Source organism: Miniopterus schreibersii, assembly GCF_964146895.1.
Source record: "Miniopterus schreibersii genome assembly, chromosome: 14".
NCBI classification, from domain to species: domain Eukaryota; kingdom Metazoa; phylum Chordata; class Mammalia; order Chiroptera; family Miniopteridae; genus Miniopterus; species Miniopterus schreibersii.
In genome coordinates this window covers 55,839,832-55,856,571 of record NC_138114.1, presented here as the reverse complement: position 1 = coordinate 55,856,571, position 16,740 = coordinate 55,839,832, and the positions used below count along the sequence as shown (strand labels likewise).

At 54.8% G+C, this 16,740-nt stretch overlaps 1 protein-coding gene across 10 annotated transcripts in view; it reads right to left on the bottom strand.

Annotated features, from left to right (window-relative positions):
* Positions 1-16,740, bottom strand: part of FGFR2 (fibroblast growth factor receptor 2) — an 84,319-nt gene that overhangs the window by 20,633 nt on the left and 46,946 nt on the right. For 4 of the 10 annotated variants that reach the window (XM_081158309.1, XM_081158315.1, XM_081158317.1 and 1 more), the window contains 3 exons: positions 8,547-8,737; positions 7,201-7,348; positions 3,690-3,892 (listed from right to left, as the gene is read on the bottom strand). In XM_081158309.1, the coding sequence (XP_081014435.1) occupies positions 3,690-3,892; positions 7,201-7,348; positions 8,547-8,737 (542 nt within the window). Of the gene's footprint in view, positions 1-3,689; positions 3,893-5,880; positions 6,026-7,200; positions 7,349-8,546; positions 8,738-16,740 lie in introns of all 10 variants that reach the window. The other 6 variants (XM_081158311.1, XM_081158316.1, XM_081158318.1 and 3 more) reach the window with 3 other exon arrangements.

The following is a 16,740-nucleotide window of genomic DNA, read 5'->3' as shown; positions in this document are numbered from 1 at the left end:
TGTTATAAAACACGACCTTGATTGCCCTTGGTTTCCCCCTGGTTTCCAATCTACTGTATCAGCACCAAAAGGTGAAACTGAAGTCTGAGAAAAAACACACCGGGCCGGCGTGGCTCAGTGGTCGAGTGTCGCATATGAACCAGGAGGTCACGGGTTCGATTCCCGGTCAGGGCACAGGCCTGGGTTGTGGGCTCGATCCCCAGAGCAGGAGGCAGCTGCTCAGTGACTCTCTCATCATGGATGTTTCTCTCTCTCTCTCCCTCCCCGTTCCTCTCTCTGAAATCAATAAAAACATTAAAACACACACACACCCTGCAGCCCCTTCTGAAATGCCAGCCACTGCGCACACCTGTCTGTCCCCCCACCTGGAGGTGGGCTTTCTGTTCACGGAGTTCAATCTCCATCCCGGCCTACGGAAGCCTCAGGCTCCGGAGGAAGAACCTGATGTATTTATTCACTGAAACACCGATGCAATGAGCCCAGCACCGCCCCTTGCCTCCTGAGCGAGTGTCTTCAGTTCCCTCCGCACCTCCCCTCGCCCCGACCTGTGGAAAACTCGGCCCGTGAAGCCCTCTCTCTAACTCGTGAACGTGCGAAGGCTGCTGGACAGTGGCCATGCTGCCCACTCGCAGCCCTGGAGGCCCATCCGAGGGCTGGCAGCCCACGAAGACGACGTGATCCGGGCTGGCCCTTTCCGGGCCCTTCAAACATGCTGGTGGCAGAGGAGAGGGGGCAGGTGGGCGAGAGGCTGGCACAGTGTCTGAGCCCCACATGCATGTGGGTGGAAAAGAAGATGCCACGTGCCACCCACCTCCCCACCCGACAGTTGTTTCTTCCCCCAAGTACCAAAGCCCATCGAGAGTCTCTAAACCTCGTGGCCGCTGGGAAAAGGTCCCGGGCATTTCTTCCTCGGTGCTGGAGGAAAAGACTTCTGGCAAAAAAACGAACCTAAATGTCTCCGTACCGGTAAGTCCAGTACAGACCAGTGAATGTCAGGGAGGAAAAGCTCACAACAGGATCAAGGAAAAAAACTTCCCTTGTTCTAAAAACAGTAATTGATGGACTCCGATGCGTGTGGGGAGGGGCAAGAGCGGAGCCAAGGAGGGAACGTTCAGGCTCCACCTGGAACGCCGAGGGCACAGCCTGTGTGCAGAGGAGGGGAGACGCGCGGAGAGCGGCTCGTAAACGCCCGGGGACGGGCCATCCTCAGGCATCCGACGACAGGCTCACCTGTGGCCAGGTGAAGGCATGCTTGGCATCCCGGTGGAATTTTCTCTTCCATCAACATATCTGCTGGCCTCTCTGGGGCCTCATTCCAGCTACAGCCCAATAACCCTCTTGTATCCAGATGCCCGATAGGCATCTCCTTCCCCGCCACGGGGGCCACGCTCACGGGCCAGGTGGCTGTGTGAGAATCACCATCCACTCTGACATCTGTGAGGGGCTGAGGCGGGTCAACACTCCCCCAAACCAATTAATCTCCCAGAGATTTGTTTCTCCGGGGACCAGAAGGTGCCCACTTTCCTCAGCGTTGTTTATACTCCCTGACACTAACCAAAACACAGGCAGTTCCATTTTGAATGAACCCTCCCCCCCCCCATAACCTTGGGGCCGCTGGCGAAGGTGACAGCCAGGTCTTGCACGGATGGGTGAGACCAAGCACTCGGAAAAGTACGGTGAAGAAAGGAAGGAGGGAGGGAGGAGCAGGAGGAGGGGTCCCAACGCCCCTGAAGGGCCCGGTGCAGGTGGAGAAAGACAATGAAGGCAGGACAGTCCTTAGCCGGCCAGAAAACAAAAACAGGATGCCTAGGGCGGGCCAAGGGGATGTTAAGGGCATCTGCCCCGTCACAGGGAGTGAAAGGAAGAGCATTGCAACAGTTGCAGAAAAGATGATAAAATCATTACGGGGCAACACTGTAGCTACACTTAGTTGCAGGGCCCCCCCCAGAGGGCGGCCCTTCTCCCTGTTAGAAAAGGAAGGGGGGGGGACACCACTCTTCTCCGCCTCCCGAGGCCAGGTTCTCATGAGGGCGGCTGCGAGAACGGCCCAGAGGTAACTGGAGGGGGGACGGGTGGCTAGACCACCTGAAGGTCACTGGCCGTGTTAGTCACCTTGGGCCTGGCCTCTCCCAGAGTCGGGAAGGGGCCCCATCTTTGCTTCCCTGGCCTTGGGAATGAGAATGGTTGTCCTGGCCAGAGTGGCTCACTTGGCAGAGCGTTGTCCAGTGAACCCGAAGGCCGTGGGTTCAATTCCCAGTCGGTACCCAGGTTGTGGGTTCAATCCCGTCAGGGATGCACGTGGGAAACAACTGATCGATGTGTCTCTCTCACATCGATGTTTCTCCGCCCCCCGCCCCCCGTTCCACCCTCTATAAAAAAAAATTATAGTGGTGTCATTTTAATAACAATAGCATTCTTGAGATGGGTCCCCAGTAGACACCTTCTTTCCCTTGCTTAATGCAATCTGAGCATTCACCTGCTGCGACACACCCTCCAAGTGCCACGCTCCGCCTCCATGAAGGACGACCTGCCTGAAACGTGGCTTCAAGGAAGCAGACAAGGGCCCATTCAGCCCGCGCTTGGCGCTGGGCTGGGAGCAGCCAGACCCCAGCCACACTGCTGCCGACCACCTGGCTCCTCACCCTCCCCAAGGCCGCCTTCCGTCCCGGGAGGGGCCAGGCTGGGGTCAGCCCGGGGTCCCTCAGCGTCCACTCCAGAACCACCCGAGGTCCTGCTTCAACTGCAGGCTCCTGGCCTAGTTCAAGACCTCTGGGCTGAGACGAAGGAGCCTGCGATGTTAACAAGCGCCTTGTAAATTCTACCAAAATACACACTGAATTAGAGCCAGAGCATTCGCCATGTTACTTCGCTGTTTCAAAACAACAATACCGTTCCTGGAACCAAGTCCCAAATAGTTCTGTAAACACTTTGCATCCATGTCTGCCCCACCCCCCCAGGACAGACCACTGGTTCCAGCCCCACTCAGCTCTGAAGGCAGAGGCCCGGCTCTATCCTCCTCCATCTCCCCAAAGCAAAATTAAACCCATCAGGAGGCACCTACGGGCAAGAGGGAACCACCAAGGCCCAGGCACGAGGTCAGCAACAGCCTGTTGCCCATTCAGTATAGAAATCAGTCCAGTCCCAAATCGACAGCCACATGCGTGAACCACGAACGATAACATAATACGTGCACACGATTCTGCTGTAAGAATCAGAGCAGTGGAGCCTAAACTCAGTTTGGACAGACATTACAGGCCGGTTTAAATCAAGTAGATGCCCAGGTACACCTTGGGACACAGGTTTCTGACCTGGACTTAAAAAAATAAGTCCAAGGGAACTACAGTCTCTCCAACCAGAGGATAAGCCCATCTCCAAGAAGAAGAAAAAAGCATTAGATCACAGGGGACAGAAGTGGCCAGTGCGTCAAAAAGGCTCATCAAACACACAGGCCTGCCTCCCCGAGCTCCTTCCAGTCTTGCTGATTAGCTCTCCTGCCCTGGAAACCCGACTGACCCCACTGACGCTCCAGCGCCTGACTCTCCAAGCTCCCAACGCTAATCGAAAAGCCCAAGAAAGCACGCTGGACCCACGAGGCCCACAGAAACAGGGGCATGGAAGCGGCGGGCAGGACCCAGGAGCTGGCTGGGGCACGGGAGGAGTAAACGTCTTCAAACTCTTTATCTACTTTCTGTTACCTGTCTCCGCAGGGGGATGCGCTTGGTGAGCTTGTGCACGGCCGGCTGGCTGCTGAAGTCGGGCTTCTTGGTCGTGGTCTTCATGCGGCACACGATGACCGTCACCACCATGCAGGCGATCAGGAACACCCCGATGCAGTAGATGGCTATCTCCAGGTAGTCTGGGGAGGCGGAGATCTCCTTTTCTCGGACGGGCGCTGGATGGTAGGTCACGAGGAGGGACAGACAAGCAGGCCACAGAGTTAGGACCCTGGATGGATGCCTCCGGGCACAACTACAGGACTCAAAAGGCAACGGAGCATTCACAAGGCTTCCCGATGGCTCAATGCGGCCGCACGGCACGGGCCGTGGGCCTGCCATGTCCCTCCCTGAAGTGAAGGTGGACAACCAAGGGCTCCTCGCTTCACCACCAGGGCCCAGGCGGTCACTACCTATGGCCTATGGCTCCGGGGGGCCTCTGCAATCCAGGGATAGTGGATCGGCTGCCAACAGCCACGGAGGGCAGATTAGGCAATGAGACCATGCACATTTGGGAGGAGCGGGACGGCCAGCAGGACCCACAGCGAGAGGACTGTGCTCCATGGTGGTCTCTGATACAAACCACATCCTTAAATACAGACAATGCCCACTGTGTTTCTGACGGGACAATGCCTCTGTCTTACTGGGTAAAAGATGAGGCAGAGCGATTCGCCCCAGAGGAGCCCAGCTCCATATGAAATGGAATAAAGGCTCATCCCGCAGGCTGGCCTGAAAAAAGTGTCAAATTCCTTAACATAGCCCAGCATTTAACTGAACAAACGAATGCATTTAATATGAAGACAGACTTGCTTATAATGTGGCCTCATTATGTTCGGACCATAAACAGTCTGTAACATTCCTTAATAACTGTTACAATTTGTGTGTATCTGGTCATACTGATACATCACTAGACTTTTAAGGAAAAAATAGAAACGGTGTTGCACTTAAGTGCAATTACTGAAGTGAGCACGTTCTTATGTGAACTTCCAGTAACGGGTGCTCCCTCCTTAGGCCTCGACGGTCCATCGGCAAGCAGTGCACCTCCAAACAGCACTTCTCTCAAACTGCTTTCTCGGTTAATGTGCGAGTGCTGCCAGGCAAACTGGTTAAGGAGTGCCAACCGGGCACCTGCGGGACGCAGGCGGCAAGTAAAAGCAAGCTCCACGTAAGAGGCATCTCACTGTTTCATAGCCAATGCTCACAGAGCAGGTTCACGATGAAAGGGAAGATGAATGCAATGGTATTATTTAAAGCTTACACGTTTTAATCAGAAAATTGCTCGCAAGACAAGTCAAAACTCTCAGCAGCACAGCGCAAAATGAAACGATCAATTAACTTTTACTAGATATAAAATGAGCATGCAGGTAGGCACCGTAGTCTAAAAATAAGGCATAAATAACCGAGTGGAACATAAGGCGCTAGCAGACCACAGTCTACGCATTCACAACAGAAATGACAGAGGAGGAGCGTCAGAGCGGACAGCGATCCCGAAGGACGTTTGACCAGGAGAGGCATCAGTTAAAGACTCAGACAGCAGCAGTATCGAGGCACCAGGGCTGCGCTGATGTTGATTTCTCCGTGGGGCGGAAATAACATCAGGCCCAAGAAGGCAAGAGCATCCTGTGCAGGGAGGCAAGCGGCAGGCCCCTCCATCGCCACGTGCAGCAAGCCACCGACTCCCGAGGCGGGTACCACACTGCTTCTGTGCACCCCCCACACGGGGGGCCTCTCCCAGGCACCCCGACACCCGCCCGTCTACTTATGTCTCATTAAAAATATAAAGTGGGGTAAAAGTACGTAGAGGGGCTCAGCAAAACGGAATTTGAAATGAGAAAAAAATTACTTTGCATTTTACAAAGTAATTTCCACTTCTTAGGAGACATGGGGGACGGGCGAATTTACACATGGACTCGGTGAGTCGCCGGAGACGTAAGCTCCCCTGGGGTTTCGGGGCGACATTTCACGTGGCCGTAGGCGTGAGTGTGGGATCTCGTTGTGAGCGAGTTTCCCGGGCAGCACTGTCATCCCCGGGGCACGATTTCAAACATTTCATACAAATCTTTACGCCAAGATAAAAGTGGCCATTTCCGAGGACAGAAGCTGTGTTGATTTCATAGCACACAACCCAGAAAAGGGGGAAACCGTGGAGAGAAAGAGCGGTATGTACCTGGCAGAACGGTCAACCATGCAGAGTGAAAGGATATCCCAATAGAGTTACCCGCCAAGCACGTATACTCCCCAGCATCCTCAAAAGTTACATTCCGAATATACAGAACCTCAATGTCCTTGTCCGTGGTGTTAACACCGGCCGCCTAGAAAACAAGGGAAGCAAGAGAAGAGGCTAGACGACAGGAGCGGTCGTGGAGGGGCCGTGGAACCACGGAGCGGCGCCGGGGGCTCCGGCCGCGGCAGATTCCGGCTGCAGCCCATCCACAAAGCCCGCAACCGAGAGACACGGACACGAGCAGCTCACCTCCGCAGGCCCGTCACCACACAGCGTCACCACCTAGACGTGCATGCAGCCAAACACATGGAAAAATCGGCCCACAGGAAGCCACCGCGTGGCCACTGCTTTGCTTTTTGCTTTGCTTTAGATTTGGGGGGGCGTTCTGAAAGGAGAGCACCCAAAAGTCCAAGTTGGGTTCTGCTTCTGTTGGCTGCAGACCCCCACCACCCTGAGAAAGGATGGTTCGGTCTCGATGATCGTGTTGAAAAACAAAACACCGCAGGTCCGTCCGAGGGGACGCCTCGCACATCCTCCTGGCCCCGTGGGAGCCCAGCGGGGGGAGGGCCCTGGTTACCAGGCTCCGGTTACGGGCACCCTGGGTAACCGCCCTGACGCTGCGCAGAGCAAGCCGGGTCTCGGCAGCGAAGGAGCGGGGCCGTTTCCTCCCACGTTCAGTGGGAGCATTTGAATGGGAGTCAGGCTCGCGAAGGAAGTCAACCTGCTGCCTTCGGTAGCTCCCAGCAGTACATTCACTACGTGGACTCCCCCAAATCAGGGACAGAGGGGTCAAGGGCATCAAGGTCAAAGGCAGCACCTCATGAGCATCAGTTACACCACCAAGGAAACAACTAACACCGTGCCAATATTTCTCTAAAATTTGGGGGCCGAAGGAGGCGAGTTCTGCGGATCCGCAGTGCCACGGACTCAACAGGCAGGCGGCTGTGTGTCCACAACGGTGTTTGATGATGGGAACCGTGCAGCCCAGACAAGGTGACCCAGGGGAATGACTGAGACGCTGGGTGGGTGGAGGGCAGCCCTCGGGAGGACCTGGAGCAAGCGCCTTGAACACTGTGGGCATTTTTCCATGGCTGCTGGCATCACACCAGCCGCACCACCAAAGAGAGATTGTTATGAGTATACCGAGGCCACAGAATTATCCTACAAGCTGCCTGCAGTCTCCCAAAGCACCAAGTCTTTCCAGCTTCTACATCCAGCCTTCTTAAAAAAAAAACAAAAAACAAAAAACAGAAGTGTTGTTACCTTGCTGCTTGGGCAGGACAGTGAGCCAGGCGGACTGGTTGGCCTGCCCTATATAATTGGAGACCTTACATACATACTCGCCAGCATCGGCCTCAGTCACATTGAACAGAGCCAGCACTTCTGCATTGGAACTATTAATCCCCGAGTGCTGGAACAGACAGAGAACAATGTGCAGTTGCACCGTCTGGGGTCCCCCCACAGCAGGAAAACAGCTCCGGGACCTGTGAACAGCAGCACCAAGGGGCCACGGCCCAGGGGGAACAACAGGAGTCCTCGTGGACAACGGGAGGGACCCGGGGGGGGGGGTGACAGGATCCTATCGACACCTGGAATGGGTTAGCAGTTCCCCAAGTCAGTCCCTTCTCCCGGCTCTTTGGGCCCCTAGTGCTCTCAGCCGGAGAGGCAGCCCGGTCGGCTGAGTTAGTTGAACCACCTACGGTTTCACTGGAAAGCCGCTCTTCCTAAGGACCTTCTCTACGCGCAGCTGGGCGTGGGAGACCACGGTGGGCACAGGCCTGGCTTTCTGTCGCCACCCTGAGCAGCAAGACAGATCTAAAAAATACAGGCCGATGCTCTTACAACGGGGACTGGAAAGGAACCAGATGAGGGACAGAAGGAGCCCGGCCGGCGTGGCTCAGCGGTTGAGCCCACCCATGAACCAGGAGTTCAGGGTTCGATTCCCGGTCAGGGCACAGGCCCAGGCTGTGGGCTCAATTCCTCAGTCGGGGGCAGGCAGGAGGCAGCCAATCGATGACTCTCTCTCATCACTGATGTTTCTCTCTCTCTCACTTCCTTTCTCTCTAAAAATCAATAAAAACATTATAAAAAAACCCACAAAAACACAAGGAGACATTTTCTTGGTCCGACATTTCATGAGAGCAGAACCATCTTCTAGTTGATTGTCTAAATCGTCTCTGAATGAATGTCAATGGTTATGGGATTTCTTCAAAAAGAAAAATCTAAATTGTTTCTAAAAGGTGGCTACGAACATTTGAGACAAATGTCACATGAAGAGAAAACAACATCAGCGAAACAATCAACATCGGCCCAACGCCCAGCGCTCACAAAGCTCCTTCTGGCTACTCCACCCCGACCGCCCCCTGGGGGAGATGATACCATGATCCCCACTTTTACAGACGTGCGGCTGAGCCGAAACGTCTCGCTGAAGATCTCGGGGCTGATGAATAACTGAACTGTCCCGACTCCGGCGTCAGCGTCCCCCTTGCCGCCCCGAAGTTCCCCCCTAGGAAGCCGATGATCTCGTAATCCCCCAACACACTCTGCACTGGCCTAATAAGAGGACCGTCTATTCTCAAATTCAACAGAAAACCGAAGAAAGTCCTCACCTTCAGCACCTTGAGGTAGGGCAGCCCGTCGGGCCCGTATTTACTTCCATTCCTTTCCACGTGCTTGATCCACTGGATGTGGGGCTGGGCGTCGCTGTAGACTTTGCAGACAAACTCCACGTCGCCCCCGACCACGGTGGAGGCGTTGGCGGGCAGTCCGGCCTGGAGGATGGGCCGGTGCGGCGATCGCTCTGGGGGAGGGGAGGGGGGAGCGCGGACGGGAGGGGGAGAGACGAATAAATAAGTCATGTGGTCCGGCCGTTGGTGAGCTCCAGCCAAGAAGGTCTCAGCCTGCTGGCCGACTCCTTTGAAACAACACGGCCGCCCAACCAGAGCAAAAATGACTTCAAAGGAGACGGCCGGAGAGCGGCCCTCCTGAGAAGAATACTTATTTAGAAAACCGAGCAAAGGACTTAGGATATTTCAAGTTGTTGGCTGTCCGTGGCACCTAATCAACAGGGGAGAAATTTTACTTTGACGACCCACAAAACAGACGGTGAGCCCGCGGGCGCCTCTCCACGTGCTCCCGGAAGGGAGACTCACCTTGACCATAAGCTTAACATCGCGGGCAAGGGACCTACTTTCTTCTTTCTGGTTAACTCTCATTCGAGGATGTTTTTTCCACTGATCTTCCTTAGAGATAGCGGAAGGGAGGGAGGTGGGGGGAGAGAGACACGACTGGTTGCCTCCCGCACACACGCACCCCGACCGGGGCTGGGGATCAAGCCTGCAGCCCAGGTACATGCCCTTGACCAGAAATCGAACCCGAGACCCTTTGGGAGGAGGTGGAGGGGGACGCTAACCACTGAGCCACGCCACCCCGAACACATGCCTAAGAGGCTCTGAGAAGATTTTCCTCACTTGTTTCAGAAATAAAATAAAACTAAAAGCTAAAGCCCAAAGCCATGAACAGGCTGAATGAACAAACCGTTTCCTCTCTTTACGGGAATTTATTCCATCCATTCATTTTGTATCCCCCGGTCGCTTCCCTGATAAATATTAAGTGTTACTGTTGCCAAGTGCTGGACGCACAAGCAGGCCTTCCCGTATTCGGACGTGGCTCTGAAGAAACAGCACAGGGACCCCAGCGCCAAGCCTGGCGACGCTGCAGACGGTCTCGGAGGAGCCCACACGGGCCGGCGGGCAGCCGCCCCCCCCACCTGCCCTCCCCCCCCTCAGGAGAAAGTTCCCACAAAGGACACCCCCACCCCCCCGTCTTGTGTCTGGAAAGGTCCCTCCCAGCTTAGAGACGGTCTCTGCGGAAATCCTGTGGAGGGAACCACGTCGAGGTGCGTGAGCCACTGAACACGGGGCCCTCGGGACGCTAGTAAGCGCCCAGCCCGCTGTGTGGCCTCGTTCACAAGCCACTGTGATTACAGACTAACCGGAGCCTTCCCGCCAGGCAGCTGGGTCAAGAGCCACCCCCCAGGCACCCACTGTTGGCAAACATCGCCCAGCCCCACGTGCCTGCAGGTTCCGGCCCAGCCCTATCCCGTCCCCACCAGGTGGGCACCACCTCCTTTCACCTCCACTCGAAAGGCTGCCCAGGGACGTGAGGAGACCCCACCAAGGACGTTGCACGTGGCACCCGAGCCTCCCCGTGCACCGGGCTGGGATCAGAACGACAGACATCTCAGCCTTTCCACATCTGAGCCTTTCTGATGAAAATGTCATCGACTGGAATTTGCTGGACAAGAGCCAGACCATGTGCAAATTGATTTTACTGCCTAAGCCTGTTGCCGGTCTTTAAAAACTTTTTAAGAAAAACAAAGAAGGAACACGCGCTAGAGGTTCCTTAGCACGCGGTGCCCCGGCATCTCCCATCACCCACAGGCACCTGCCCACGTTTTCACGCGAGAAAGAGACTGCGGAGCCCAGAGGGGTCGTTCACGTCCCCCAGTGTCACCACCCAGGTGGGCTGAGCAAAGAACCCAGAGGGTGAGACTCCTACATTTTGGGGGCAGCAAGTTGCAAAGCTGGGAGCCCTTCAAACATCCCCAGGAGCCCTCACACTTTGGCTAACACAGCGTCCTAGGGACGAGCCACGGTGAGCCTGCGGGGCCGGCCTGGCAGCCAGCTGGACGTCACAGGGCCCTGCTGAGGGCTGCGGGGGCGGGGCGCTGGCCGGCCCCAGCCATGGGAGACGGACAGAGGTAAGTCCACACACCCTCCTCCTCCCATGAGACTTCACAGCGTGAGGGGAGCCGTCCCCTGGGCTGGACACCGCCGACCGAGCCCATGAACTGACCCTCTTTGTACCTGTCAGCCGCTGGGGTGGTTCACTCCTTCCCACAGGGGAGTGGATTCGAAGCCCCCCTTCACCCTCGGGCTCTGTTTTCCACGTCTGCGCCCTGTGTTTGTGTGTTCGAAGGTAAATATTTACGGCGGACCTAAATATTTACGCTCAGAAACAAAGGGACTATAAAACCCGAAATGTCATAAGCCAGGTCGGCTGAATTTCAAACCACTGCGTCCTTCTGAAACATGCTTGTTTCTAATAAATCTCTCCACAAGCAAACATTGTGCCTGTAATACCAAGTCACGGTGCCCAGGAACAATGGGCGCTTTCATGCGGCCCGGCCGCTCCGGCCGCGCCAGCCTCCGGCGGGGAGTGGAGCCGCCGGGCAGCCTGGCAGGGCCCGCGACGGAGCCTTGACTGGTGGTCACCATGCTGCTGAGCTCCAGCTACGGAGTGACTGCCACCCGGGCTGCTTTAATGTTACTGCGTTGGCACAGTACGCGGCACAGCAAATGCTGCCCACTCGCCGTCCCAAATTCATCCTTTCAACTTTTCTCACCTCCTACGAAACCACCTCTGAACCCCCCCCGCCCCCCAGCCCTTTCTCACTCTGGGTACAGAACCCGTAAGCGGGATCCCTCTGTAATCGAAACCTTACACCGCCTCCCAAAACTTATTACAGCTGCCTTCGGTACAAAATGAAACCTCACAGAACGTTATTTAAAATGTTTTTAGAAAGTCAGGAGGCCTCATGTTTCGTTTCTCCACAGCAGGGTTTGATTTCCGCCGCAGCTTCATTCTCTGCCCCAGCGTCTTGGAAAGGGTCCCGGGTGCCAGCATCTGCCGAGCGCGGTGCCCCTCCTCTCCCGTCCTTCAGCGATCGCTCCTCCGCGGTGCCCATCAGACCCTTCAGCAGGGATCAGGAGCCGGGGATGACAGCCCTGGACTCCTGTTCTAACTTCCGAAAGACGGGGGTGAACGCAGGGTGCGGCCGGGGGAGCTGGCTGGGAGCGGGTCCTGCGGAGACGGGCAGAGCAGGCGGTCCGCACGGCCGGGCCCACTGGGCACGAAGGTCCTCCAACAGCTAATGGGCTCCCCCGAACCGCACAAGGCCCCGGGCAGACGAAGCCCTCAGCTCGCGATGCTGCAGAGAGAAGCTGGTCCTGAATTCTCTCTGGGTCTGAAGAGAAAGCCCAGAGCTCGCGCCTCTCTCGTTCTACGTGATAACAAAAGTCCCATCTTCACCAGGATTTACAGAACTAGGCAAGGCTCTCTTACAGCATGTTCGACTCCCAGATATTATATAAAACAGATTTTTTTTTTACAGGGGAGTGAAATAGATATATGGCAAACAGATAAGCTGACAAGCACCTCACCTGTGTCTCTACTGCAATTTTTAAAAACAGATATTCTGAGTTCTGCAGGTTGCAGATGCACGGTCCATGGCCCGAGGCAGACGGGAACCTTTGCAACAGCCACTCTGAGGTCCCTGTGTGAATTCCAAATTAAGACAGAATGGAAAGCAGCCCAGAGGGTGTGGCTGCTGCCGATGGGACAGTTGGCTGCACAGCTGGAATGAGGTTCCACCAAATAAATGCACAGTAAACAGACTCAGAGCTGGAAAAACTATTCTCTCCCCCCTCACGCTCTCTCACTCCCTTTTGTCAAGTGCTGCAAATGAATCCACTTTTCTAAAGCTCAAGGCCCAGCTGCTGAGAGTTTAAATATCAAGACTGACTCACTCTCAAATCCTGCTGAGAAAGAGAGACAGAGAGACACAGAGAGACAGAAACAGAGACAGAGAGAGACACACAGAGAAGAGAGACAGAGACAGACAAAGAGACAAAGACAGACTGAGAGTGACAGAGAGAGAAAGACAGAAACAAATAGAGAGACAGAGAGGGAGAGACAGAAACAGAGAGACAGAGAGACACACAGAGAAGAGAGACAGAGACAGACAGAGAGACAGAGACAGACTGAGTGACAGAGAAGAGAGACAGAGACAGAAATAGAGAGACAGAGAGGGAGAGACAGAAACAGAGACAGAGAGAGAGACACACAGAGAAGAGAGACAGAGACAGAGAGACAGACAGACTGAGAGTGACAGAGAGAAGAGAGACAGAGATAGAGAGACAGAAATAGAGAGACAGAGAGGGAGAGACAGACATGGGGAGACAGAGACCGGGGGGGACAGAGAAAATGCCTGAGTGACAGAGTTAAACCTCTGTTAACTGACCACTGAAACTCTGCAGCCCCTCCTCCTCTGGACATTGAACATGTTTGCTCATCAGAGATCCACAGCTTTTCCTCTGACACAGCAAAGGCCACAAAAACGTCCCCTGAGCGGAGAGGCCTCATGGACACAGGCTGGGTAACCTCACATCCCAGGATCAGGAGGAGAACCAGGTTCTTAAATTACGCCCGTAAATTAATCAGGCCCAGAGCTGCTGGTTCCCAGCAGGCACTGGTCTTCTAGCTACTTCTCCCCAAAACCCTACTCAGCACTTGCCACAAAGAACCATTTCAAAGCCGCTCCATCGTAGGAAAACACGGAGGGACCCAAATCACCAGAGTGCCCGGGATGGATCGGGTAACACAGTCTCCCGCTCTCGGGCACCGTTCATTTAAGCAGCGTGGAGAACCCCGCCGGCCCCTTCTTTAAATTAAAATCTAAATTTAATTACCCGTCCTCTAAGCTGGCAGCTCCTTAGCTACATAGAGAAAGAAAACACTGCGATTTGAGGACAAGTGCGAACAACCACGAATTCTTTCTCTAAAGCCCAGCCCAGCATTTTTCCTCAAGAGTGGGCGGTGGTTGCTTTTGTTGCATAAAAACGCACTAAACCAGTTAGCATGAGGCAGGGTTATTAGGGGGAGGGGAGCAAGGCCTCTGAAGCTGGAGGAGCCCAATAACCTGCTAAAGACCTCACGCTAATTACGAGGAGACTCTGTCTTGTCACGACTCCGCCTGGTGCACCCAAACCAGACGGGCCCCATCTAGTCGGGTTCCCAGTTCTGCTGCCCCTGAGCTTCTCCAGGCTCCAGAGACGGGCCCAAAAGGAGGTCAGGACTAAAAGTGACCGTAGAAAAGGGCGAGGTCCAGACACAGGATGAGAAGGAGGCCTGTGCTTTCCGGCGGCGTCAAAGTCCCCTCCCCATCCCCAAGGTTTGGCTTGTCACCTTCCAGAACAGACAAGTGGACTGGGATGCTGAGCACCTGGAATTTTTCTTTAGTCCTGGGAATCCAGCTCCCTCCAAAACACCTGCCTCGGCACAGAGACCAAAGCCCGAGGAAGGAGCCTGTAGGGCAAGACCAAGTGTCGTCCCTCCTGTGCTGAAGTCCCTCCTTGACCTACGGAGGCTGCACCATGTGAAATGCTAGGAGCAAAACACCACTGATTCCTTTGTGCCTGCTCTATGGGGCCGGGCAGCCTGGAAAACCAAAGCCGGGGGGAGGTACCGGCCCCAATGACTGTCACAGGCTGTGCTAGTTGGCTGGGGGCTGACTTCTACCAGCTGGGTGTCCAGTTAGGTCTTGGGCCAATCACAGGAGCAGGGCTACGTGTTATTTATACTCCAAATGTTGCTGATCCCCTGACTCTGTCCCTTCGAAAGGTTAAACCGGACCTGAAGACTCTTTGGTGACCACAAAGTTATGCCAAATGTAGGTTCAAAAATGCCTTTCATTTTGTTAAAAGGAGACACGGCTCTGGGGTGATGGAAAGTTCTGGGGATGATGGTGGAGACGGTGGCACAACCATGTGAATGTCCTTAATGCCACTGAACTGGACACTCAAAACTGGCTAAAATGCTACATTTTATATGATGTATATTTTACCACTAAAAACCAACCAAACAAACAACCCACAGGAGAACGGCAAAGGGGACACTATCACAGAGGGAACAAGACATATTCCCAGGGTCACGGAAAACCTGCCCTCCCAATTAGTTAAGTATATTTACCTTGTCCAGTTTACTAAATGAGAGCTTTTCTCTCCTGACACAAGGCCCCTCCCTCCCCACACTGTGCTGGGTTTGCACTGAGGTAAAACTGTACGTCAGTGGGCTCCCTCCCGAGGAGACGGGTAAACACAGCTGAGGGCGGCATCCCAGAGCCCCGGCACCCCGCCGACTTCCCACCGGGTGCCACATCTTTGGGAATGCGAGGTCATGGGCTGGTGTCCGCGGGGCTGTGTTTCCTTCACGGGAAGAGTGTGCTGGAAACGTTTAAAAAAAACAAAATAGTCCAGGACTTAAACATGCCCTCTAGTCACCAAGGCTGAACTCTGTCCGAACCACAGTATCTTCTCTCAAACGATCTGAAGAGAAGCTAAAATCCAACCAACCGGGGAGCCCCCCGAGACGGCAGCGCACAGAAAGCTCACAGGCGGCCAACGCTCCGCTGATTCCTAGGAACAAGGACCCAGTTGACCCGCCTCTAGAAATCTGTCCAACGCGGAGGTGTGTGCACGGCTGTCACTGAGGCCCCTTCTGTAACTGGACAACTGACGATGTAGCAGCCTGAACATGCGCCAAGGGCAGTGAAGTGTTACACTGTATCCACGACGGAACGCGGCCACCAAGAGGCATGAAGAAGACAGGGATGCAAAGACACGGAAAGATGTCCGTGGTCACAGCACGGACAGGTTTCGGCAACTTTCCCCATCTGAAAAGCCTTGTTTCTAGAGGAAGTTTGGGAACATCCATCACACTCATCTCCCTTTTCTTGCTCCTGGGGTGGTTCGAGCAGCAGCAAAAGCTTGCAAGCCCATCTGAGCAAACAAAAACCACCCCCTCTGGTTGGAGCCGCAGGAGAACTTGTAACAAAAAAACCTCATGTGTTTTCTCAGAGGCAAACTCAGACTCTGAAAATAAAAGGGAGTCTAGATATTCCCAGCTACGAGCATCCCCTAACGAGAGGCTTCAGCAGAGTCTCCGCTTGTTCACAGTGGGCTGCGGTCTGACGGCCACTCCTCAGCGTCCAGGCGGCGGAGCCTCAGGCCAGCCTGCAGCCCAGCCCTCTCCCTACCGAGCACTCAGTGGTGGTGTCCTTGATTCTTTTGGCCAAAATGTCCAATTTAAAAGACTAAACCCTTCACCCTTCCTCTAGCTCAGCCTGGAGTACACACTAAACCACAGAGGAGAAAGACACCCCTTTTCAAGTAAAGTACAACGTCCAAAAGGCCCTTCCAGACCAAGAGCCAGGGCCTGGCGTGACAGGGACCGTGTCTGGGCACAAGCTGACCTTTGGATTGGGACCCTTATTTGGGATGGACAGAACTCCTACAGGCCTTGTGTGGAGAATCCTTAAGGGGGGAAGAGAGAAACAGTAAAAGTTCTACCAAGATCCAGGCGTCACCATCCCTACTTGTCACCTTCTCTCTGTGGCAGTTTGGGGTCTTCTGTGTGTGACATGAAAACTCCAAGAGGGGCAAAGCCCGTGTCTCATTCAACTCAGTCACTCACCCTCTAGGCCAAGCACAGGCAGAGAATTAATCACCACAACCCCGTAGACGCAGGTGACTCCTGCTACAGGGCTCTGCTCTGGTTTCTCCCTCCAAACCCGGCAAGAAGTTCTCGCCTCATCTCTCTTCCCAGAGCAGAGAAACATCCCCATGGCAACACCGGCACCCTCCCCTCGCCATCAACTCCCCACCTCCCTGCTGCAGGTGACCTCCCCAGTGTGAAAGGTGACAGGGGCTCTAGAGGCCACCTTTCCACTCACCTGCCCTCTAAGCTGCGGCGACATCCCCATTACAACCCTGGGCCATTTCCGCCCCACCTTTCCCTTGACTGTGACATTAAACCAGAGGCGGAGACCATGAGCACAGCAGCAGGGGAGGGGGGTGAATCATCGGAAAAGGCAGGAATAGGGTGGCATTTCCACATTCCCCCCTTAACGAGAGAGGGCATTGCACGTCCCCAAAGGGGTCTTTCGCTTTACAGAAGTGCCTG